Source organism: Rana temporaria, chromosome 5 (assembly GCF_905171775.1).
Source record: "Rana temporaria chromosome 5, aRanTem1.1, whole genome shotgun sequence".
Classification (NCBI taxonomy): Eukaryota; Metazoa; Chordata; class Amphibia; order Anura; family Ranidae; genus Rana; species Rana temporaria.
Genome location: NC_053493.1, coordinates 251,427,821 through 251,454,781, shown reverse-complemented (window position 1 = coordinate 251,454,781; position 26,961 = coordinate 251,427,821). Strand labels below are relative to the sequence as shown.

Below are 26,961 nucleotides of genomic sequence, written 5' to 3'. Positions count from 1 at the left end.
AAAAAAAAAAAAAAATCCTTTACAAACCCTTTAAGTAATATAAAAATATTATATGGTAAGTGAAAAAAATATATTATATTCAGAGGGTGGTGCTGCTGCTCATGAAAGCCTAAATACTTAAAGCCCAAAGAGACATACAAATAATAAACAAGCGCGCAACAAAACCAAATATTTAAGTGAAATTAACTGACTGAATATGTTAGTGCATATACAATGCAAAAAATAGGACAGTGAAAAAATGTTACCAAAGTTGCTATGTATGTTTGTACATATAAATGCACAAAAAAAAACAGTGAACAAAATGTTACCAAAGTAACTACCGTATTTATCGGAGTATAACGCGCACTTTTTTCCCCTTAAAATCGAGGGAAAATCGTGGGTGCGCATTATACGCCGATCTGTGCTGTCTGAGCACCCTGTCCCGCCTCCTAGCCTTAATGCGAGAGGAGCCGAGCCTAGCCGAGTGTACTGCGCTCGGTATATGTCGGCGGCCGCGCTCAGAGACAGCGCGGGAGAAGCGGGGAGGACACCACCAAGGCCGCCGATGGACGCCGGGCAAGACACCGACGAGGGGCATTCAAACAAAGTATTTATTTTTTTCCTTAAAATTCCCTTCTACGTTTGGGGTGCGCGCTATACGCTGGTGCACGCTTTACCCCGATAAATACGGTAAGTGCTAAATAACCACTGTGTAAGAAAAGTAATAAAGTAAAGTCCTAAACAAGAAGTGAGGAAATTGTTAGCAACAGGACACTTCTAGGGATTACTCCAATGATCGCTGTAATATTCGATGAAATATCTAGAAGAAGCCTGGACCTTATTTTCAGCCAAAAGAGTGCGATATTACTGCCGCTTACCAGACTGGAAGGATCTCGGGTTAAGGAGATCTGTAGAGCTTGTGCATCAGCCTGCCGGCTCCGGTAACGGACCACTCTGATCAGGAAGGGATGCTTCCGTCTTGCTAGATGAGGGAAAACACCTTCAGCTGTTCCTCAGACCGGATCACACAGGAGATAACAGGCAGAATCCACTCGGCTTTACCAGGCACTGGATCTGAGAATGGTAACTCAGCAGGAAAAAAGCAATAGAGTCTTCATAGTGAAGTATGTCCAAAATAGAGGTTTATTTAAAAATACACACTCAAGTGTCACAGCAAATAAAAATATATAAATTCCACAGCAAGTGTCTACGACAGAATAGTAAAAATAAAACAACGTTAAAAAAAATATATTGTAAATCAGCCAAGGATCAAACCTAGAGGCTGAATATTATGAGCGTGATGGCATTAGGAAATAATGCTCCACCCGACGCGTTTCCCCAAAAATGGCTTCAACTGTTTACTGGTTTATTTGTGCATTTATATGTACAAACATACATAGTTACTTTGGTAACATTTTTTCACTGTCCTATTTTTTGCATTGTATATGCACTAACATATTGAGTCAGTTAATTTCACTTAAATATTTGGTTTGGTTGCGTGCTTGTTTATTATTTGTAAGCCAAAACATGCCACCAAGGCAACAAAGGAGTGACACAAGAAGAACCACATTAAGGTCATGGAGTGACCTAGCCAGTCTCCAGGTCCTAATCCTATAGAAAAAAAAGAGGGAGCTGAAACCTCAAGTTTTTCAGCGTCAGCCAAGAAACCTTAAGAATTTAGAGATCTGTAAAGAAGAGGACAAAAATCCCTCCTGAGATGTGTGCAAACCTGGTCACTAACTACAAGAAACATCCTACCTCTGCTTGCCAACAAGGGTTTCTCCACCAAGTACTAAGTCATGTTTTGCTTGAGGATCAAATACTTATTTTACTCACTGAACCGCAACTAAATTTATAACATTTGTATCATGTGTTTTTTTTTTATGGATTTTTTTGGTTGATATTCTGTCTCGTTTAAAATACACCTATGATAAAAAAATTATAGACCCTTCATTTCTTTGTATGTGGGCAAACCTACAAAATCTGCAGGTTATCAAATAATTATTTCTCCCCACTGTATATCTCTAGGTGGCAGGTAAGATTTCCAAGTGGTGTACACTGGTAAAAAGAAAAAAAAATGCAGAGTGTATTATAAAACAAATTGTAAAAATATTACAGGCTTCCTTTTCCTTCTCCTTTTTTTTTAGACATACAAGAAATTGTCAAAATCCGATCCTAATAGAACAGCAGCCAGCTTAGATATGAAGAACGGATATCACAAGGACTTAATGAATGCAAGCAATGGTTTTGTGCACAAGAAACACAACTAGTATACGAAGACTATGAAATAGAAGATAAAGCCAGTTTACATTTTTATTTAAACAGGCTGATAGGCTTCCTCTTAACTACTGACCAAATCCAATTTATGTTCAAAGATTTTTTTCATAATCAATACCCCAAATTATTTTGATATGTAGGATACAATGGTAAAGCACCAGGTGCTTTATTTTCTCTAAATGTCATCATACCAATAATCAAGATGAAAAGTATTTTGAATTGTAGTCCAGAAAATGCCTTATAACAGCCCACTGACATTCTTTTACATGTTTTAACAATTTTTAATTTAATGTAGGCCTTTGTATGCACTAAAATTTAAATTCTGTGAAAAGAAAGACTTCTTGCTTGATACTTTAAGCTAACCATTTAGATTATTCCTTTTAATTAACTGTTCAGAAATTTGAGTGCAATTTGTGTATATATACACATAGATAAGTGGTTTCAATGCATTGTTTGCGATACTCTCAAGTTGAATGTTTCTGAGCCTATAAAGCACCGCCAATTACAATTGGGAAAGATGACCTACCTAAAAAATAATGTATTTTCTGTTTCAGTGGATATGTCCATGTTGAATCATCCAAGGACTTCTTAACTCTTAGGAAATCTGATGACAAGCCTTGCCCCTCAATTCAGTTATCACTACTATACCGCTGGACTGTCATTATTTAATTGATGAAGATATACAAAAAACAAAGTGATCCTACCCAACGCTATTCATTTTTATAATACAGGATTTATATAGCACCAACAGTTTGCGCACATTGCTTTACATTATAAAGAGACAATACAGCAACGTTACAATTCAGTACAAGAGGCTTAGGAGGCCCCTGTTCCTGGGAGCATACAAACTGATAGGTAGGGGCTGCTAAAACAAAATGTAATAACAGAGGGATGAACTGATAAGATAGGCTTCCCTAAAGAGGTGAGTTTTCAGGGATTGCCTAAAAGTGGGCAGAGTAGGAAATAGTCGGACAGATTGGGCTATGGAGTTCCAGGGGATGGGAGAGGCTCTGGACAAGTCCTGTAAATGATTATGGGAGGAGAAGACAAGGGAGCTAGAGAGCAGGAGGTCTTGGGGAGGAATGGAGAAGATGTTTTGAGTGATATTTGGAGGCAAGATTGGTGATGTAGCTCAGGGCAGCACTGTAAAAGGCTTTGTATGTTATTGGTAATGTTTTGAATTGTATTCATTGGGCAATCAGAAGCTAGTGGAGGGATTGACAGAGAGGAGTGGTAAGTTGGATGAGTCTGGCAGTAGCAGTCCTTATTGAAGAGGGGATTGATAGCCTGCGAACAAGTAGGCCTATGAGGAGGTACAAAAGTCAAGTCGACAGAACAAGAAAGTGAATAAAAAGCTTAGTGGTTTCAACAGTTTAAAAAGGGGCGTATTTTGGAGACGTTACAGAGGTGAAGTCTACAAGAATCGGGCAGTGATTGGATTTGGGGTTGAAAACTCTATAGCAATTGCTGGTGAAATCACCATGCAGAAAGAGTGGTGGAGGGATCCTACAAGCTGATTTTAGCCAAGAATGGATGAAGGCAGCAGCCAATTATGTACACCAGAAACAAAAATAGTTGTTGCACATGGACATGTCATTAAGGTTTCTGCTATGCAATGCATATCATACAGTATAAAGTTCTTATTAAAATCTGCTTACCCTTTATTGCTTACCACTTACTACTCATCTTCCTGAAATAGATAAAAGCATTTCCATTGTCATTTACGATGATTAATATTGATTGGTAACTTCTAATCCAATAACCGTATTCTAAACATGTCATTCTTGCGTGGCCTAATTATGCTCTAATGCAGCCTCTCAACATTTTTACCTAAGAGGAGGCCTATTTTCAGGTCTCAGGGAAACCCTGCTAAAATCAGGGGGCAGTGAGAGAAATGCCTCCTACATTGGCAGCCAGTGCAAAAAACACTTAGCTTACAGTGGTAGTCAGAATAGAAAAAAAATAGGAGGATAGCAAATCCCCACAGTAACCGTCTATAGAGACACCAGGGCAAAGAAAATAAATTATCGTATTGAAACAATGTGGCAAAAAAAAGAAAAAACCCCACTATGATAAAATACCACACTACCACAAAAAGACAACTTTGTCAATATTGGTACATTGAGCTGATAGGAGCACACCACAATCGTGCTTGTCATTCATTCACACCGCCAGGACATGGGAGTAAACAGTTTAAGACTTCAATGGATGTAGACACTTTGAAAGACAGATTGCACAGTGGGAATTGCAAAGATGTAGTCACCGCTGAAAAGCAGTGTGTTGATTGCTGTTCAAAGGCCAGTCATTGACAATAACGTCCTCCCCAGAGGGATAGGGAAGCATCGCAAAATGCACAGGCAGATCAGGTGTCACTAGATACACTTAGGGAGGACAGGATAAATTTAATGGAGACAGTCACTCCCAAACCATGAAGGGTAGTATCTTTACTTACGGTCTGAGAAATGACACCCTTACCTCCACTGTGGCTGTCAGTCCTGTATTAATGCAGGTATTGCAGCCATATAAGCAGTTAGTTGTTCCCCAGCTAGTATGGATCCTTATCCACCGGCTATGGTATTAGCATGGGTGTCTGTGTAAGCAGCTCTCCGACCGCGGTGATGACGTCACACTGACGTGTTTCGCCCGCGAATGAGCACAAGCTTCTTCAGAGCAAGGAGGGGTTAGGAGCTGGTGTCTTAAATACCCAATATTGTCCTGTTATACTTGCATATAACTACCAGATGTCCTTGGCACACACGCTTCAGATGAACACTCATCACATATACAGCGCAGATAGAGTATGTCCTGAATCCTAAAGATACATAAATAGCCGTTTTTATGTACACCTATAGGAAAAAGAACACATAGGGAATAGAAAACAGGGTCCAAAACAAATAACAAAAAGGAAATGCAATCAAATAAAAGAGAGACTAAATTGTTCCCCTTCAAATGTCATAGGTGTCCCAGTTTATCAAATCCTTACTTTCCAGGAATGCCACCAAGCTACATTCTGTATTTTCTCCCTTTTTGGGGGGGGGGGGGGGGGAAATGCCCCTACATTGGCAACCAGTGCAAAAAACACTAAGCTTACAGTAGTAGTCAGAATGCCCCATATCCTTACTGCTAAAGAGGTCATCTGTGTCCTGGCACTGGCAAGTTGCACTAGACCTGGAGCTGAGCTCAAGGAACTTCTAGGCAACCTCTGGAGGAAAGATTAGTATTCAACTGAACCCTGGTTGAGGATGGCTACTGTAATGTGTCAGAATGCATGCCTCCCTTATGGTAAATGATATAGAGAACACAAGTGAGTCAAGTGTAGCTAGCTTTGCTGCTGGGTTATAAAGGTCCAACCACAAAAGGATGATCTGCCTGTGTGTATCTGTTCTCATACTGATGTTCTCATTACCATCCGCTGGAATACAGAGACTGGAGTATAGAAAAGTGAAGAAAAGAAACTTGAAGCTTTTTCCAGAGTAAACCGATCTCAGTTGACATTTCTACATGACTACACAAATTCGCATGGTCGCAATGAAGAAAATCTTTGATCTCTACCAATGTTTTCCCAAGGAGATATGCCACAGTATCCACCACTTCCTAAATACAGGTTATACAGTCAGACAAAATTGTTGGCATCCCAGAAATGTTTCCAGAAAATCAAGTATTTCTCACAGAAAAGTATTGCAGTAACACGTTTTGCTATACACATGTTTATTCCCTTTGTGTGTATTGGAACAAAACAAAAAAAAGGAGGGAAAAAAAGCAAATTGGGCATAATGTCACACAAAACTCCAAAAATGGTCTGGTCAAAATTCTTGGCTCCCTTAACCTAATATTTGGTTGCACGCCCTTTGGAAAAATAACTGAAATCAGTTGCTTCCTATAACCATCAATAAGCTTCTTACACCTCTCACCCAAAATTTTGGACCACTCTTCCTTTGCAAACTGCTCCAGGTCTCTTATTGGAAGGATGCCTTTTCCCAACAGCAATTTTAAGATCTCTCCACAGGTGTTCAATGGGATTTAGATCTGGACTCATTGCTGGCCACTTTAGAACTCTGCAGCACTTTGTTGCCATCCATTTCTGGGTGCTTTTTGATGTATGTTTGGGGTCATTATCCTGCTGGAAGACCCAAGATCTCGGACGCAAACCCAGCTTTCGAACACTGGGCTCTACAGTGCGACCCAAAATCCTTTGGTAATCTTCAGATTTCATGATGCCTTGCACACATTCAAGGCACCCAGTGCCAGAGGCAGCAAAACATCATTGAACCTCCACCATATTTCACTGTAGGTACGGTGTTCTTTTCTTTGGAGGCCTCATTCTGTTTTCGGTAAACAGTAGAATGATGTGCTTTACCAAAAAGCTCTATCTTGGTCTCATCTGTCCACAAGACGTTTTCCCAGAAGGATTTTGGCAAACTGTAGTCTTGCTTTATGTCTCTGTGTCAGCAGTGGGGGTCCCCTGCCATAGCGTTTAATGTCATTTAAATGTTGACGGATAGTTCGCGCTGACACCGATGCTCTCTGAGCCTGCAGGAAAGCTTATATTTCTTTGGAACTTGTTTGGGGCTGCTTATCCACCATCCGGACTATCCTGCTTTGCAATCTTTCATCAGTTTTTCTCTTCCGTCCACGCCCAGAGAGATTAGCTACAGTGTCATTGGTTGCAAACTTCTTGATAATGTTGCGCACTGTGGACAAAGGCAAATCTAGATTCTCTGGAGATGGACTTGTAACGTTGAGATTGTTGATATTTTTCCACAATTTTGGATCTCATGTCCTCAGTTAGTTCTCTTCTCCTCTTTCTGTTGTCCATGCTTAGTGTGGCACACACAGACACACAATGCAAAGACTACGGTAAGTGAACTTCTCTCCTTTTTATCTGCTTTCAGGTGTGATTTTTAGATTGCCCACACCTGTTATTCGCCCCAGGTGAGTTTAAAGGAGCATCACATGCTTGAAACAATCTTCTTTATCCACAGTTTTGAAACGGTGCCAAGAATTTTGACCAGCCTATTTTTGGAGTTGTGTGTGACATTATTTCCTATTTGCTTTTTTTTCCCCTCCTTTTTTTTTTTTCTTGTTCCAATACACACAAAGGGAATAAACATGTGTATAGCAAAACATGTGTTACTGCAATACTTTTCTGTGAGAAATACTTGATTTTCTGGAAAAATTTTCGGTGCCAACAATTTCGGCCATGACTGTAAATGTATACGATCAATTAATGTGACATGCTGCAACATTCAGTTAATCCGCGGTTTAATTCAAGCAGTGTTTAGGGCCCACTACAGTTAAGTCGTCCGTTGTGGTAATACGTGCATTAATGTGGGTTGGTTTAGAGCAGCCCATCATTGTGAATGGTCTGTAAGTGCATCAATATGAATAAAAAAATTAACTTTTTTTTATTTATACCAATGCACCACAAGACACTTTATATAATTGTGGTGCATTGGGCTCCACTATACAATGTGTTGGGGTGTCATTCACAATGAATTACAACACACCATACACAAAGTAGGTGCACTGCTATCACTTGTGGCAGCACATATATTCCACAATGCAGAAGTACGAATAGGCTTTAAAAAAGCTGGCTATAAACCCTCCAGCTGTTTTTAAAATGCAGAAGTTTTCATGTTACACCAGCAACTGCCATCACTCATTAATTTCAGTTATTCGCTGTACAAGCAAAGAGCAACACATGACACTGTTAAATATAATCATAGACGAGGACAGTTACTGGAGTGAGACTTTCTAGATTGGACCAATCAAAAAGCCAGTACATTGTTGCTTTCGGCTGTTAATAAATCTAATCTAAAGGAGTTCAGTGAAAACTTGCTGTTCAACCTTTAATATTATGTACCGTTCATTTTAATCAAAGGAAGAATATCCTATTCCCATGACCTATATCTGAGTTAACAACACTGTCAAGGTCATACTAAAAGTCACAGATCACTGCCATTACCATTATAGTGTCTGTAAAGATCAGGATCTTTATCACGATCAGAACTTCACTAGTGTCCCCAGTTTGGTTTCTACCAAAGACATGTAGCAGAATAAATTTTAGGCTACATTTTTAAAACAAGTTTGATTTTATGTAATATTTTTTTTTTAACAAAAGTAGAACATTTATGGTATCTTCATTTATATAATAAAACAGAAAAAATCTGATTAAATACACCAAAAGAAAACTCTATTTGTGTGAAAAAATTATATAAATTTCATTTCGTACAGTGTTGCATGACCGTGCAATTACCAGTAAAAGTCGAACAGCGCTGGATAGCAAATAATGTGCTGGTCGTGAAGGGGGTGAAACCTTCTGGAGGTCAAGTGGTTAAGCTGTGCTTCTGTGCCCAGGAGGCCATCTTGGCAGAGACACAGGACTTTTCTTTTCTCATAACAGAGCTGCTACCCTGATAACGGTTTTTGACAAGTGGTAGGGGAATATACAAGAATAGAAAAGGTGCAGAAGTCACAGAATGATCTGAGATTGGAATGCCATTCGCCTGCCTCTCCACCTCAGCAAATCAGAGGCAAGCCTAATATTCACTGATAAAATACAAGGCTTCTTGTGAATGACTAAAATGCCACTCAACCTGACTATTTTGTTCCGGGAATGCAATGGAAAGTCCCAGTACTGCTGCCGAAACACACGCATATATACTGTAATGGTGTCACATATAGCATTTCTTTGTGAAGGCCCCAGCTTGACCCAAACAAACTATTTAAAATGCTAGCAATGCTGGAGTTGGGCTATAAGGCTCGCTCACATAGGCGATTACCTGCAGAAACTAGATTCTACTGGCAAGAATTATCGGATTCTTGCAGTTGTAATGACAGGTGTACAAGAATTGCTGCAGCTGCTCTGCTTGTACAAAAAAAAAAAAAATTACAGCCTGACAGCAGTCATTGCTGTTCAAGTGTAGCCACACACCAATCGGTTACCTGCAGTTAGGGGCGTATATCCAAGCCTGGACACAGTCAGATGCATTCAGGCTAAGACATCGGTCCCTAAGGCCCCGTACACACAACCAAACATGTCTGCTGAAACTGGTCCGCAGACCAGTTTCAGCGGACATGTTCGGTCGTCTGTACGTCCGACCGGACAATTTTCCTGCGGATCGGACAGGTTTCCAGCGGACAAATGTTTCTTGGCATGCTAAGAAACATGTCCACTGGAAGCCTGTCCGTCGGACATGTTCGGTCATCTGTACAGACTCACCGGACATGTCTGCTCGGCCGAAAGCCCTCGCATGCGTCGAAGTGATTCGACGCATGCGTGGAAGCATTGACCTTCCAGGGTCACGCACGTCACCGCGTATCCTGTACGCGGGGATTTTGGTTCGATGGTGTGTACAACCATCAGACCAAAATTCGGCAGCGGACATGTCCGATGAAAACGGTCGTCCGTGTGTACGAGGCCTAACAGATTGCGCCCATGCACAGACATCCGCCTCCAATCTTAGTTTACTGCTTGGTGTACAGCTGGAAGCAAATAGTGATGGCTACTGCTGAGTGGATGTCACTATTCACAAACACCTATCATTCTAGCCACAAGAATCCACCCATTCTTGCCGCTGGAATCGGGTGTCTGAAGGAGGCCTAATATTAGGGTGGATTTAGGAAGCGTAAGTGTACCCTACTTGGAACAAAGAAAAAAAAGTCTTTCCTGCCAGCTCCTACCTTAGGCCTTGATCATCCCTATGTGGTGGGCAGAACAGAATATAAACATGTAAAACAAAAAACAACAGCTTCACTCAACCTGACTTGTTGCCAAAATGTATTTATTCCAAATGTTAGTTACATCCACAATCTTTTATATACATTAAGGACAACACGTTTTGATGACGAAGATGTCAAAATTCTGTTTTACGCTTATAAACTGAAACATCACAAACATGAAACAAAAACATTACCAACATGAAAAACAAACAGGCAGTAGTTTACAGCTGAAAGTAGTTCAATTATTCGTAGGCTTCTCTGAACTTTCTGTGACGTCTTTCAATTGGTCATCATTCTAAATAGGAAAATAAACCCTGTTAAAATAACTTAGTAGTACATATACTTGCACATTACTGTAAAAGCTCTAGAGCTCTGGTACACGCCAAGCTTTTTGTTAGCAGGTCATTAATGCCTAGGCTAAATAAAAAAGTATTAGTATGCATTTTAGTGTCTAAGCACCATAAAATAATTTTTTTGTGTACACAGGAAGTCATATACTGTTGTGTTATACTGCCACCTATAGTAGAATTGGACACTGGTATACAAAGAGAATCTGTAGGCCAGCCCAGGATAACCCCCTGCTTCACTACAAGGACATCTCAGTTTGTAGCTATTGATGAGCTTCATGTTCGATCGTTTCGTCAAATTACGAACGTTTTGGGCCGTTCGCGCAAAATTCGAGTTACGTTTCACAGACCATAATTCACTGCGTCATCGCTGGCTGATGATTGGCCAAGCATGCACTATGACCCGCATGCTTGGCCAATCACAGCTTGCAAAAAACGGAGAGCCATAATTGGCCAAAGCCAGGGTGGCTTTGGCCAATTATGGCTCAGGGGGTTTAGTACACGCCCCACACTATAAAAGGCCGCCTGCAGGTCGGCCTTGTGTAGTGTGTTGTGGTGGTTAAGAGAGGACAGAGAGAGTGTCATTTTTTGCAGGTAGATAGAGCAGGCAGGCAGGCTAGTCAGTTAATGTTACAGTGTGTAGAGGATATATATACATCCCAGGTGTTGTACATATATTTATACACTGTATAGTTTAGCTAGATCAATTCTTCCTAATTTACTGGTAGGCAAGTGATTGTGCTAGCTGCAGCAAGCATTCTTACGTGGTTTATTGCCTGTGTCCTCTGTAGTTTGCACCTAAAGCTACTTGGTGTGTACTGCCCGTGTGCTCTTTAGTTTGCACCTAAAGCTACGTGGTGTGTGTACTGTCTGTGTCTGTGCTATTTTTCGCAATGATTTTCATCCATATTGCAGGGACCAGACATTACATTAAAGCCGCAAGCAGTTTTAAATTACTTTTTTCTTATAGTAATCTCATATTGTGCAGGGACAGTTCTAAACACGTGCCACTTCACAGGCATACTATAGACACCCAGCAGGTACAATATTTAAAGGAATTTTTCTTATTTATTTTTTTATTTAACCACTTAACGACCGCCCACTGTATATATACGTCCTCTTTTTAAAGCTGAATATCTCGGTAACGGCAGCAGCTGCAGCCAGAACCGGGATATCCACCTTTACAGTGGGCGGCCGTGTAAACGATAACGGCGGTCTCCGCGGCGGATTCGCCGCGAGATCGCCGTTATCGGTGGCGGGAGAGGGCCCCCCCCTCCCGCGGCTTTTCCGCGCCCTCCGCCGCTTACCGGAGCCGTCGGTAGCGGCGGAGGAGATCGGATGTTGCCGCCTGGAGAGTGAGGACTTGAGTGAGGGCAAGATGGCCCCCACCCGTCCTCATAGCTCTGCTGGGCGGAAGTGACGTCAAAACGTCAGTCCCGCCCAGCCTCTTAAAGAGACAATTTTTTTGTTGTCATTTTTTTAAATGACAAATTTTCCTTTTTTTTTTTTTTTCTTGCATTGAAGCCTAAATATGAGATCTGAGGTCTTTTTGACCCCAGATCTCATATTTAAGAGGACCTGTCATGCTTTTTTCTATTACAAGGGATGTTTACATTCCTTGTAATAGGAATAAAAGTGATCATTTTTTTTTTTTTAATTTCAGTGTAAAAAATAATAAAATTAATAAAAATAAATAAGAAAACAAAAAAAAATTTTTAAAGCGCCCCGTCCCGACGAGCTCGCGCGCAGAAGCGAACGCATACGCGAGTAGCGCCGGCATATGAAAACGGTATTCAAACCACACAAGTGAGGTATCGCCGCGATCGTTAGAGCGAGAGCAATAATTATAGCCCTAGAGCTACTCTGTAGCTCAAAAAATGCAACCTATAGAATTTTTTAAACGTCGCCTATCAAGATTTTTAAGGGTAAAAGTTTGACGCCATGCCACGAGCGGGCGCAATTTTAAAGCGTGACATGTTGGGTATCATTTTACTCGGCGTAACATTATCTTTCACAATATATAAAAAAATTGGGCCAAATTTATTGTTGTCTTATTTTTTAATTCAAAAAAGTTAATTTTTTCCAAAAAAAGTGCGCTTGTAAGACCGCTGCGCAAATACGGTGTGACAAAAAGTATTGCGATGACCGCCATTTTATTCTCTAGGGTGTTAGAAAAATATATATATATAATTTTTGGGGGTTTTAAGTAATTTTCTAGCAAAAAAAACTGTTTTAGTCTTGTAAATCCCGAATCTGAAAAACAGGCTCGGGGCTTAAGTGGTTAAGCATCATTAAAATCACTGCTCAGGAGCAGTGATTTTAATGATGCTTAAATAAAAAAATATAAATAAATGAAAAATTCCTTTAAATATTGTATCTGCTTGGCGTCTATAGTATGCCTGTGAAAACGTCTTTGAGAACCCGGGTCTTGACCGAGGGAACATGTATCAATGGAAAAAAAGTTTTAAAAACTGTCGTTTTTTCAGGAGTCCTGAAAAAACGACATTTTTTAAAACTTTTTTTCCATTGATACATGTTCCCTGGGGCAAGACCCGGGTTCTCAAAGACGTTTTACGGCAATAACTTGCATATTAGGCTTTAAAATTAGGACTTTTGAATTTGAACGTTCGAGTCCCATAGACTACAATGGGGTTCTAAATGTTCACGCAAACAATCGGTCCGTTCGAAGGTTCTGGTGCGAACCGAACTGGGGGATGTTCGGCTCATCCCTATTTGTAGCCAGTTTTACCAAAAACATGACTAACAGACGGGTGGGACCTGTGTCTCCCCAAGTTTCTTTGAAATCAATTTAACATGGATTACGAAAATCCCATTTTCTTTCTGGTCCACTGAGGGGTGCACTTGGTAGTAAGAAGGCAAGACCAGATGGCTTGAAAAAATTAACCCAAAGCTAAAAGATCAAGAGTTCTCACACATGTGAGGAGACATCATACTGGGGGGAACACAAAATCAACCAGAGCCGCCCTAGAGGGACAAGGCTCTCAGCCTCAACTCACCAGATCCTAGAGGTCCCAGAGAAATAGGGAACATATCTGAATGGACTGCCAGGGAAAACATTCACCTTGCAAAGGAAAATACTACCTAAAAAGCAACAAGAGGATGATTTTGCTTTAAAGTAGAGCAGAGAAGCCATGGTTTCTAAATCCCAATGAGACCCAAGGTCCCACAGAGTCAGTGTGGCTAATAAAATAAATTACACGAAAGCTTGCTAGACCAGGATTATCCAGGGGATAGAAGGTAGATCTCTTCTCCAAACTGACAGGGAATAATACAGATATGATAAGGCTGAGGAGCAAGCTCAACTCCTATATATTTGCAGAAACAAATACAACCCTGGGGCAGGCCAAAAAAGAGCACTTGCCTGAGAATCCTTTAGTTACATTGAGTCTGTGTTGTGACACTGGTAATTATGCAGTTCAGTGCAGGAGAGTGCACTGGTGGTGAGGGATTATCTCTGAACTTGAAAGCCTAAAGTCCGGTTCGCGCGTTCCGGATGCGTTTCTGCATGCACATACTTGATGTGTTCTGGTGCATTTTTTCCCTTTTCTCAATTGAAGACCTATGTATTCCAGAGCGTTTATGTGTTTTTCCACGTTCCAGATGCGTTCTCTACAGGAAAAAATAAAATACCGGTACATGTCCTACTTTTTTTGAATACACTAGCATACACTGCACTGGTGTGACCTAGGGCGATTGGAATGCATGTTTAACACCATCCATGCGTTTTTGATGCAGAATAAAAAGGCACTAGACTGTATCTCGTGTGAACCAGCCCTAAACGGGCAAACTTTCCAAAAGTGTTCCAGGATTAAAAAGCATCTCCCCCACTTGGGAATGCGAGGGCAAATCTTCATGCTGAAGGTTTCCCTGATTCTTTGGCAGGTTTAATACACCTGACTTCCCAGGTGGCCGGAGAACTTTTAGTACATAGCAGGTGATGTAAAGGATAGGTCTGAAGAGATGTCATCCCTCAAAGACCAAGTGGGTCAGACCCTACTTGAAACTTCAAAATCCTTCAGGTGCAGGTGTAATGGGAATAGATGTTTTGAGCCTCGAAAATTATATAGGTAACCTCTAGGGTTGGGATTTTATGGGCAACAATAATATTAAACAAATGTATATAAAAAAAAAAGATAATATTTTTTACAAATATAGAGAAAATCATGATTATACAATACAGATATAATATTATAAAAGCACAAAGCAAGAAAATATGACAAAAAAAAAGCCACAATGCCACAATTCTAGTTCTCCAAAAAGGAACAAGACAGTTGAAAGATGGCTCATCCAACGCGTTTCAAACAATAATTAAATTTGTTCTTCTTCAGGGATATCACATTGTATCTTTTAGCTATAATAAATCAAAATATTTTATATTCTTCACCATAATCAAAAAACAAATCCCCAGCCCTGTTTTTTGATTATGGTGAAGAATATAAAATCTTTTTTGCTTTTTGCTTTTATAATATTATATCTGTATTGTATAATCATGATTTTCTCTATATTTGTATAATAAATTATCTTTTTTTTAATATATATTTTTTGATTATTATTGTTGCCCATATAATCCCAACCCTAGAGGTTACCTATATAATTTTGTAATCATTGAGGGATGATGGCAACTTCATGTCCTTTTGTGTGAGCTGGTCTATTTAGATGTTTTGAGCCTTCACTTTAGCTGTGATGGCCTGCAGGAGGAATTTAGGCCGGTTTGAATCCCAGTCAGAGAATGGAGTATTCATGTTCTCCCTGTGCTTGCATGGGTTTCCTCTGGGTACTCTGGTTTCCTCCCACCCTCCAAATACACGTCAGTAGGTTAACTTTCTCATTTTCTCCTGTCTAAATTGGCCCTAGTATTTGTATATATGCATGTGAAATTGGCACCTCAAACTGTACGCTCCTCAAAGGGGAGGGTCTGATGTGAATGTACAATACGTAAAACACTTTATGAGTTTATGAGTTGGCAGACTGGAGGGTAAAAAATAAGGAGGGTCAGGGATAGAAGCTCTATCATGGTCCCTTTGAAATCACAATTGGACCCAGAGGTCCAGAACTTCTCAAATCCAGACAGAATTGCTGCCTCTTTTGCAAGTGTACAAAAAAATACAATACCTTTGTAAGAAGGCTGTTGGTCTCCCCAAGCACTGCTTCAAGTCTGAAAAAAAAAAAACATACTTCATATGATTGATATGTAGTGGCATCAGAATATAACAAACGTAACAGTGTCAATTCAAGGAGGCAGAACACAGGTAGTACTTTAGTTTCTGTATCTTCACACACGTTATTGGTTGAAACTTGTGTCAAAAATGAGCTATTACTCATATTTCTATTTGATATATATATATATATATAAGTAAGGATATTGGGACAGCCAGCTTGATAGGTAATGGCTATCCAAAATCTAACAAACTGTAGAAAGTGGCCGTGATGAATGCACAAGGGGATTAGTCCTGAAAGCACTGTATTTGAAAGGACAATGTTCCAATAGTAAGGGGCACCAATCCTGGAGTGTGATGGTCTGTACACAACTGGCCCACGGGAGGAGCATGGATATAGGTTGGTAATCCACAGACTTTTATAAAAAGTTCATATGTGGTAATGCCTCACTCATACTCCCTCACAATGTGTAACCTCACATACAGAATGTAAAGTGATTTTCCAGAAAACGGATTGCAGATGTCAGCTCCTTTGGTCCAGAGGAGGGGAGGAAGTTTCAACATGCAAAAATATGATTTATCACGAGGAGTGGAATATACAGTATGTACCAGTTCTATCAATCTCCCTCACACAGCAGCATATATCAGCAGATCAGACATTTCCAGTTATACAAGGTATATACCTGTAATAATTTTGGGTATGCACACAATGTATATGGCTATGGGGAAAAGTTTGCTCCTTGCATGTAGTGTTCTGGGTCTTTTTTATTTTATTTATTTTTCTTATAGCAAACTGTAAAACTTTTTTTCTTAAATAAAAACAAATTTGATAGCAAAAAAAAAGGTCCACCTTAACTGTCTAAAGGACCATTGTCTGGTCCGTCGTGCGTACACACCATCAGTTCAAAAACCGATCATGTCAGAACGCGGTGACGTAAAACACGACGTGCTGAAAAAAACGAAGTTCAATGCTTCCAAGCATGCGTCGACTTGATTCTGAGCATGCGCGGGTTTTTAAACAATGCTTTTGCATACTAACGATCGGTTTTGACCGATCGGTTAGGCGTCCATCGGTTCAATTTTAAATTTTCTATTTTAAAGCAAGTTCTCATTTTTTTGACCGAAGGTTAAATAACCTATGGGGCCTACACACGATCGGTTTGGACTGATGAAAACGGTCCTTCAGATCATTGTCCTCTGGCGATCCTATCGTGTGTACGAGGCCTTAGTTTCTATGAGTTAGGTCTATTGTGGAGGGCAGAAAAGGAAGCCACTACAGATGGAAAGAAAATGGTGGAGATAAAACAAGATTTCATTAAATAAAGTAAACTAGTAAGAAAGAGAGGCTTAAATAGGTATTCAGTGTGACAAAGTAACAATTATACAACAAAACTTATCTGTGACTTCAAGCTGAATTCCAAGTATGCTTTGACCAAAGTAAATATGTATGTGTCATATCTGTGGGACTACCCCTAAAGCTGGAAATCACTGTATGTAGTAGGCACTGAAAAGGTGTCCCCTGATTGGATGAGGTGGAGATTGTGATGTAACCACCCCACCTTCTCCACTTCCAATAAGTGAATGCTTTTCATTCATTTGGAAAATGCAAAATGTTCCTTGAATAGTGTCCATGCCACATGAGCAACCTTCTGTGTTCACAACGTACCAGGTCAGCCGCTCAGCATGGGACTACTACATGCATACTACAGTAACTACCACATTTCATAGGGATCCCACAACTATGGGACACACATACATATGTACTATCTGGAAATAATTGCCATAGCTGGAATACAGCTAAACATTTTTATAGGAAAAAAAAAACTACAGAAAATTATAAACATATGTACACAAACAATGATAAATGAGAATATAAATTGGTTCAACACACCTATAAATTCCTGCGCTAATAGATAGGTGATTTGTGAAAGCCGTATTAGTGAGTATGTGAACACTATAAGGGTTGCTGCTCTCAAAGTGCAAGTGCCTTTAAATGTGTAATGAAATAAAGAGTGCTACCTCGTGTACCAAAACATCAATATTTAAAAGCAAAATAACTTTAACCATATAAATCAATGATGATATAATAATAGCCCATTAAAGATTCAAGTTCATGAACTTCAAACTTTGGAGTGCTGCTTCAAAATTTTCCAATATGTGCAATATAAAGTGCCAAGTGCTAAAAAGATAACCAATGTGCCCTCTCACTTACCAGGAATCCAGGACTCCCATAACAGAAGTCACAAGCGCTTGGGAGGATGGCTGGGTTTTGTGGTCCCACGTGCTTTGGTAACTGTGGGTGGTGACGTAATTTCCCGTCGGTGAGGTGCAAGTTCATGCAATAAACCAACAGAATTATGCTATATTGCTCTCTTTGCCATTTTTCCATATCCATGAGGATCCATTGAGAAAAATGCATGTTACAGTTGGAGACAAAGCTCGTGGGACTACAAAGCGCTTCTGTCTTGGGAGTCCTGGATTTCTGAACAACGCGCGGTGCAGTTGGCGACAGCACGTGGGACCACAGAGCCCAGCCATCCCTCCGAGCGCTTGTGACTTCTGTTATGGGAGTCTTGGATTTCTGGTGAGCAAGAGGGCACACAGAGGGGAACACAGATTATCTTTTCAGCACTTGGCACTTTATATTGCACATATTGGAAATTTTTGAAGCAGCACTGCAAAGTTTGAAGTTCATGAACTTGAATTTTTAATAGACTATTTTCATTATATTATTATTGATTTATATGGTTAATGATATTATTGTTAGTTTGCTTTGTGATATTGATGTATTAAGCATAACACAAGGTAGCGCTCTTACTTCGATTACACATGAAGACGTTGTGGTCTAGCGGACTTGCAATTCTCTAACCTGATTATTGGGATGCTTTGGTTATGATTAAATATCAATATATAAATACTTAAAGCGTTTGTTACCAAAAATAAATAAATATTGATCCTTTCTCTTTAAATCATGCTATACAGCACAGTACCTGACTGATATTGCCAGTTTCTCTCCCCCCCCCCTGTAAACTGACCATGATAATCAGGGCTGCCGAGCCCTGACACCATGGTAAGCGTATGTGCATCCGCAGCCCTACTCTCTTGTGTCTCCCTCTGTACTCCTTCACCCCCCTCCCTGCCTGTCTGCTCCCCGATCCGCCTAACATGCTCTAAATATAACAGCCTTTTTCTTCCATAGTTCCCACTGATATAGCACACCAAGCTCTCCAGTGCATGTCCTTTATAAATAATACTGTATACTGGCTTACTTCAGAGCGCTGATCTGCGCTCATGAAGCGGTTTGCCTCCTCTCCTCACGTCAGCTTTCCCAGCACTTCCCCCTGCAGCCATCGCATCGGGAGAGGAGACCAGGGTACAGTAAACTGTGTGACGAATGGCTCTCTGAAGTAAGACATTATACAGCATATTCTTATAAATGACATGCACTGGGAAGCTTACGGTTCTATATCAGCGGAAACTATAGCAGACTTTTTTTTACCTAACAAACGCTTTAAACAAAACTGGATATTTCCTGTATAACATTACTATGCTTACCTTTTTGATTGATTTACACAAAACTGTTTAACTTTCAAAGTTTGGTTCTCCCAAATTTCCTGTTCAAGAAAAAAGTAGAAGGAAATGATCAGTGTTGTATTAAAGAGTAGAACAACAAAAACATTTTAGAGTCCCAAATAGGCCAGCCTGCTCTTTTTTTAAACGTAGGTGGTAACCAGCTGGAGCATCACTTTCCAAACATTCTAGGCTAGTTTCAGACAGACTAAAATGGTCTATACACTAGTAGAATTTAGTTCAAAAGTTACACATTTTAGATTTTTTGCCCCAATTTTTTTTAGCTGTTATTGAAATCAAATCAACATTCATTTTCAACTGCAGGGATAAGCATTTTCCAAAGAGCAGGATGGAAATTATTTCTGGAATCAATTTCTGACAGTGCAAAATTGAATGTTAGAAGCAAACTAAGTTTTGAAGTACTTTTGAACACCATTCACCAAGTCATTGCATGTATGGAGACTGTTAATACAAATGTTTGTATGCATTCTTATACAAACATTCTTTTGTAAATCTACTAGTGTATGGCCAGCTTAAAGTGGTATGTGAAAAAGGTGGGCTTTTTTCTGAAATACCTGACTGGCACAACTAAATCACCAGGTCAAACTATCAGAGCTGGAAGTGGTAAAGGAAAAATTGGCCAGCCCAGGAGAATAATCCCTCCAACTCCCTGCATAGTACAGTTTGTAGAGAAGCAGTAACCAAATCCCAAATATATTCACAGAGGGGACCTGTGAACCTTAAAGCAGAGCTCCACCAAGATTTTTTTTTTTTTTTAAATTCTGCAAAAAAAAAATATATATATATATATATTTTTTTATACATACCTGAAGTGCCTGTTGCTAGGCAGATCGTCCTAATCTGCCACTTCCTGATCCACGGTCCGTCTTCTTTCTTCTGTTCCACGGCTGCCTCCCGTGGAATGGGGGAGCGGTGTCCCAAGAGACATCATTCATTCACGCATGCGCAGTAGAGAATCGGGCAGTGAAGCCGTAAGGCATTGATTACTGTATGAATGTGACTGGCAGGGAAGGGGTTAACACTAAGGGGCAATCGCGGGTCTCCAGGGACCATCGCTGCCACCGGGCACGGGCACCGGGCACAGTGACGCGGCGGGCGTGGCTTTTAAAGGCGCAACGTCATACAACGTCCCCCTGTTAGAACACAACAACTCAGTGGTGGAAATCACTGGACTAACCTTGCATGGTTAATACAGCGGCTCCGACTGGAGCAGAGTTTTCTTTCATTAAACCCTATTGTCAGCAGCAGCGGCGTTCATCGTGACAGATGGCTGGATTTACTTCAGGGGACATTGTTTTTTTTTTTTAAATAAAGAAATTTTCAAAAACTGTCTTTGTTTTTATTTAGGACACTTTTTTGGTGAATGAGTAGGTGTTAACCGCTCGCCGTCAAAAGACGGCAGGAGGAAGACCCTGTTGTTCTGGGTGGACGTTGTATGACGTTGCGCCTTTAAAAGCCACGCCCGCCGCGTCACTGTGCCCGGTGCCCGGTGGCAGCGATGGTCCCTGGGGACCCGCGATTGCCCCTTAGTGTTAACCCCTTCCCTTCCAGTCACATTCATACAGTAATCAATGCATTTTTATAGCAGGGATCACTGTATAAATGTGAATGGTCCCAAAAATGTGTCAAAAGTGTCCGATGTGTCCGCCGCAATATCGCAGTCACGATAAAAATCGCTGATCGCCGCCATCGCCAAAAATGCTATAAATCTATCCCCTACAGTAGGTGAACCCGATTTTGTGTCAATCTCGCTCTCTTTCTCGGCGAGATTGAGCACCTACGAGCCCCATCGCGGGAGCCAGCGCCGAGCTGGCTTGCCGCGATGGAGACAGAGCCGTCATAGAAGCGACGGGAGATCCGACTTGGATTCCCGCCAATTCTACACGTGTGCGTCGTTTGTTATGAATCCTGAGGGGGAAGTCCCCGCCGGATTTTAAATAAAAATCCGGCATGGGTCCCCCCCTCAGGAGCATACCGGGCCCTTAGGTCTGTTATGGGTTGTAAGGAGAGCCCCCCTACGCCGAAAAAAACGGCGTAGGGGGTCCCCCTACAATCCATACCAGACCCGTATCCAAAGCACGCCACCCGGCCAGCCAGGAAGGGAGTGGGGACGAGCGAGCGCCCCCCCCCCTCCTGAGCCGTACCAGGCTGCATGCCCTCAACATGGGGGGGTTGGGTGCTCTGGGGCAGGGGGGCGCACTGCGGCCCCCCCACCTCAGAGCACCCTGTCCCCATGTTGATGAGGACAGGGCCCCTTCCCGACAACCCTGGCCGTTGGTTGTCGGGGTATGCGTGCGGGAGGCTTATCGGAATCTGGGAGCCCCCTTTAATAAGGGGGCCCCCAGATACCGGCCCCCCACCCTAAGTGAATGAGTATGGGGTACATCGTACCCCTACCCATTCACCTGCAAGAAAAGTGGTAAAAACACAAATAAACCACACAGTGTATTAAAATATTTTATTAGTCTGCTCCGGAGGCCGCCCCCTGTCTTCTTTATTAGCTCTTTTACCAGGGGGAGCTTCTTCTTTGACGTCTTCGGGTGGGTGGGGGCCGCCGTCTGGTTCTCTTCCACCGCCGGGGGGGGGGGTGGCTTTTAAAAAAGCCCCCACCCCCCCGGCGGGTTTCCTCCGGCGTCTTCGGCGGGGCTCTTCTTCTTCCGCTATCCCGACGGGTCTTCTCCGCTATCCGGGGGGTCTCCTTCTATGTTCGCCGCTCTCCGCTGTTGACTCGTCGCACCCCGGTTCTTCGTCTCGCAGTCCGGTCCCTTCTTCCGTGCTGTACGTCTTCTTCCGTGCTGTGAGTTCTTCTTCCGCGCTGTGACGTCATGTTCTTCACTTCTCTTCTTCTCCCGATGTTGACACGCCGGTCCTCCTCGCTGAAATGACGGATGCGCGCCTTGCATCGGACCTATATAGGCCTCACAGTCCCGTCATGCTCTGTACCTACCCATGTGATACCTACCACGTGGGTAGGTATCACATGGGTAGGTACAGAGCATGATGGGACTGTGAGGCCTATATAGGTCCGATGCAAGGCGCGCATCCGTCATTTCAGCGAGGAAGACCGGCGTGTCAACATCGGGAGAAGAAGAGAAGTGAAGAACATGACGTCACAGCGCGGAAGAAGAACTCACAGCACGGAAGAAGACGTACAGCACGGAAGAAGGGACCGGACTGCGAGACGAAGAACCGGGGTGCGATGAGTCAACAGCGGAGAGCGGCGAACATAGAAGGAGACCCCCCGGATAGCGGAGAAGACCCGTCGGGATAGCGGAAGAAGAAGAGCCCCGCCGAAGACGCCGGAGGAAACCCGCCGGGGGGGTGGGGGCTTTTTTAAAAGCCACCCCCCCCCCGGCGGTGGAAGAGAACCAGACGGCGGCCCCCACCCACCCGAAGACGTCAAAGAAGAAGCTCCCCCTGGTAAAAGAGCTAATAAAGAAGACAGGGGGCGGCCTCCGGAGCAGACTAATAAAATATTTTAATACACTGTGTGGTTTATTTGTGTTTTTACCACTTTTCTTGCAGGTGAATGGGTAGGGGTACAATGTACCCCATACTCATTCACTTAGGGTGGGGGGCCGGTATCTGGGGGCCCCCTTATTAAAGGGGGCTCCCAGATTCCGATAAGCCTCCCGCCCGCATACCCCGACAACCAACGGCCAGGGTTGTCGGGAAGGGGCCCTGTCCTCATCAACATGGGGACAGGGTGCTCTGAGGTGGGGGGGCCGCAGTGCGCCCCCCTGCCCCAGAGCACCCAACCCCCCCATGTTGAGGGCATGCTCGTCCCCACTCCCTTCCTGGCTGGCCGGGTGGCGTGCTTTGGATACGGGTCTGGTATGGATTGTAGGGGGACCCCCTACGCCGTTTTTTTCGGCATAGGGGGGCTCTCCTTACAACCCATAACAGACCTAAGGGCCCGGTATGCTCCTGAGGGGGGGACCCATGCCGGATTTTTATTTAAAATCCGGCGGGGACTTCCCCCTCAGGATTCATAACAAACGACGCACACGTGTAGAATTGGCGGGAATCCAAGTCGGATCTCCCGTCGCTTCTATGACGCGCTTGCTGGGATGTGCTGTCACTATTCCAGTGAGTGCGAGATCTCGGCACCATGTCGCCGAGTATCAGCGCGACGCTGTCGTGCTAAAAGCACAATATCACAAACACCTACTGTATTTTGTAGACGCTATAACTTTTACACAAACCAATCAATATAATATACGCTTATGTAGAAGAATACGCATCGGCCTAAACTGAGGACATTTTTTTTTTTTTTAAATGGATATTTATTATAGAAAAAAGTAAAAAGTATTGTTTTTTTTTTAAACTTGTCCCTCTTTTGTTTATAGCGCAAGAAATAAAAACCGCAGAGAAAGCCCTATTTGTGGGAAAAAAATAAAAACAAATTAATTTGGGTACAGCGTTGCATGACCGCGCAATTGTCATTCAAAGTGTGACAGCGCTGAAAGCTGAAAATTGGTCTGGGCAGGAAGGGGGTAAAAGTGCCCTGTAGGCAAGTGGTTAAATAAGGGGGCTTTCAGATACTGATAAGCCCCCCGCCCACAACCAGCGGCCAGGGTTGTGCGGAAGAGGCCCCTTACTGTCCTGCTGGGCTACATGCTCAGGTAAGGGTCTGGTACAGTGTGGATAGAAAGTTTGGGCACCCCAGGTAAAAATTTGTATTAATGTGCATAACGAAGCCAAGGAAAGATGGAAAAATCTCCAAAAGGCATCAAATTACAGATTAGACATTCTTATAATATGTAAAACAAAATTAGATTTTATTTCCATCATTTACCCTTTCAAAATTAAAGAAAACAAAAAAATGGTGTCTGCAAAAGTTTGGGCACCCTGCAGAATTTATAGCATGCACTGCTCCCTTTGCAAAGCTGAGACCTGCCAGTGTCATGGATTGTTCTCAATCATCGTCTGGGAAGACCAGGTGATGTCAATCTCAAAGGTTTTAAATGCCCAGACTCATCTGACCTTGCCCCAACAATCAGCACCATGGGTTCTTCTAAGCAGTTGTCTAGAAAACTGAAACTGAAAATAGTTGACGCTCACAAAGCTGGAGAACGCTATAAGAAGATAGCAAAGCATTTTCAGATGTCAATATCCTCTGTTCGGAATGTAATTAAGAAATAGCAGTCATCAGGAACAGTGGAAGTTAAAGCAAGATATGGAAGACCAAGAAAAATATCAGACAGAACAGCTCGCAGGATTGTGAGAAAAGCAATTTTAAAACCCACGTTTGACTGCACGATCCCTCCAGAAAGATCTGGCAGACACTGGAGTTGTGGTACACTATTCCACTATAAAGAGATACTTGTACAAATATGGTCTTCATGGAAGAGTCATCAGAAGAAAACCTCTTCTACGTCCTCACCACTAAAATCAGTGTTTGAACTTTGCAAATGAACATATAGACAAGCCTGATGCATTTTGGAAACAAGTTCTGTGGACCGATGAGGTTAAAATAGAACTTTTTGGCTGGAATGAGCAAAGGTACGCTTGGAGAAGAAAGGGCACAGAATTTAATGAAAAGAACCTCTGTCCAACTGTTAAGCATGGGGGTGGATCAATCATGCTTTGGGGTTGTATTGCAGCCAGTGGCACAGGGAACATTTCACGAGTAGAAGGAAACATGGATTCAATAAAATCTCAGCAAATTTTGGATGGTAACTTGATGCCATCTGGGAAAAAGCTGAAGTTAAAGAGAGGATGGCTTCTACAAATGGATAATGATCCTAAACACACCTCAAAATCCACAGGGGATTATATCAAGAGGCATAAACTGAAGGTTTTGCCATGGCCTTCACAATCTCCTGACCTCACCATAAGATCAGGCACAGGTAATTTTTTTTTTTTTTACCCTAAAGTGGTTATTAAGGCTCAAGCTTTTTACATACATGCATGAAGGTAAAAAACCTCTGTGTGCAGAAGCCCCCCCAATACTTACCCGAGCCCCATCACAAACCAGCAATGTGCTTGAGAGCCTCAGCTCTCCAGGGACTGCCCCTCATGGCTTCTGCTGCTGTCAATCACAGCCAGTGAGCCAATGAGGAGAAAGAGGGGGCAGGGCCGAGCTATGGCTGTGTGAGTAGACACGCAGATCAGCAGCTCAGAGCCAGCGTGCCTAGGTGCCCCCATTGCAAGCTGCTTTCTCTGGGGTCACTCTGCAGAAGGGGGGGGGGGCAGGGGGACCGGAGAAGAGGAGGTTCAGGGCTGCTCTGTGCACCACAGAGCAGGTAAGTATGACATGTTCTTTAAAATAAAAATAATTCCCTTAATATCTAAGTAAAAAAAAAATAAAAAAAAATAAAACCCCTTTGGCCTTTACAACCACGTTATTGCTGGCCATACACGTGGCAATTTCTTCACTCTCAAAAAAAAAACACCTTTGTGATAAAAACTTCATGAATGTGTGTCTGAAACTGCCTGATATTTATTGCCGATTTAAAACCAACCAGTGCTAGTATAATTAAACTTTAAACCGATGCAATCTTGTTCTGCCAACTAGAAGCATGAACATTTCCAATGTAGCAAAGCTAGCTATACACAGTTACTTTTGAAGATAAAAACATTTTCAGGTGCTTATTGACAAGCAATCATGGACTTACCAATGTCTCTTTCTCCAGCTCTCTTAAAGCCTGTGTGTCAGCCTCAAGTGTAGAAAGTTCTTGCACTACAATCTCATGAAAGCGGTTCAGCTTACGAGTTCTAGAATAAAAAATGCTAAGTAGAAAATACAATATCCAATTTCTACATGCACATATATTATACTTTTCTGCAAAATATAAAGTAGAACTACATAAATCAACCATAACATTTTGACCAGTGGCAGGTTAGGTGTAGAACATGGATTATAGAAAACATGTTGTCCATGAAGTTCATGTGTTAAAAGCAGAAAAAATAAGCACAGCAGTTTGTTATATAAACTGCTCAGGGTGCTCATGCTGACTTGTGGCCACAGCCAAAAGTGTCTAAAATGGACACGTGAGCATCAGAACCACAGAGCATTGAAAGAAGGTTGTCTGGTGTGATGAGCCACATTTTCTTTCACACCATGTGGATGGTCAGTTGCGTGTGCTTACCCCGGGAAGAGATGGCACCAGGATGCAATATGTGAAGAAGGAAACAGTGTAATGCTTTGGGCAATGTCCTGCTGGGAAACCTTGGGTCCTGCCATTAATGTGGATGTTCTTTGACGCATACCACCGATGTAAACATTGTTGCCAACCAAGCACAACCCTTCTAGGAAACGGTATTCCCTGATGGCAGTGGCCTCTTTCAGTAGGATAGTGCCCCTTGCCACACTGCAAAAACGGTTCTAGAATGGTTTGAGGAACACAACAACTTTAAGGTGCTGAGTTGGCCAAATTCTCCAGGTCTCAATACAAATCGAGCATCTATAAGATGCACTGGAAAAACATGTCCGATCCATGGAGACCCCACCTTGCACCTTACAGGACTTGAAGCATCTGCTACTGACGACTTTGTGCCAAATACTACTGCATTTATTCAGCGGTCTTGTGGAGTCCATACCTTGATAAGGCAGGACTGTTTTGGAGGCAAAAGGGTTGTGTTTTGGTGATAAAAGGGGGACCTACACAATATTAGGTGGGTGGTCATAAGGTTATGATCAATCGGTGTATAGAAAAGCAGTATCTTATATGAACTACCATACTCATACCTGCAGGCACACATGTGCACAGCTCAACGCCCTTTTACCGGAAATCATGGGAACAGTATTCATCATTTCATGAGTAACAAAAATGACAGCTAAAGCTCTGTTTCTGTAATTTCACTTATGATTTCCTATCCCCTCTTGCAACAAGGTTTAATTTTCATCTACTGGTAAAAAATGG

General features: G+C 42.2%; 2 protein-coding genes across 4 annotated transcripts in view; one reads left to right on the top strand and one right to left on the bottom strand.

Annotated features, from left to right (window-relative positions):
• Positions 1 to 3,920, top strand: part of ELOVL2 (ELOVL fatty acid elongase 2) — a 135,995-nt gene extending 132,075 nt beyond the window's left edge. Inside the window, exon 8 of the mRNA XM_040353721.1 lies at positions 2,127 to 3,920. Within this exon, the coding sequence (XP_040209655.1) occupies positions 2,127 to 2,249 (123 nt within the window). The 3' untranslated portion in view covers positions 2,250 to 3,920. The remainder of the gene's footprint in view (positions 1 to 2,126) is intronic.
• A 6,099-nt stretch (positions 3,921 to 10,019) lies between these two features.
• The window catches only part of SYCP2L (synaptonemal complex protein 2 like), a 230,406-nt gene continuing 213,464 nt past the window's right edge, over positions 10,020 to 26,961 (bottom strand). For all 3 annotated transcript variants that reach the window (XM_040353720.1, XM_040353718.1, XM_040353719.1), the window contains exons 33-36: positions 25,714 to 25,813; positions 19,058 to 19,116; positions 15,459 to 15,501; positions 10,020 to 10,273 (exon numbers count right to left, since the gene is read on the bottom strand). In XM_040353720.1, coding sequence (XP_040209654.1) covers positions 10,217 to 10,273; positions 15,459 to 15,501; positions 19,058 to 19,116; positions 25,714 to 25,813 — 259 coding nt within the window. In that variant the 3' untranslated portion in view covers positions 10,020 to 10,216. The remainder of the gene's footprint in view (positions 10,274 to 15,458; positions 15,502 to 19,057; positions 19,117 to 25,713; positions 25,814 to 26,961) is intronic.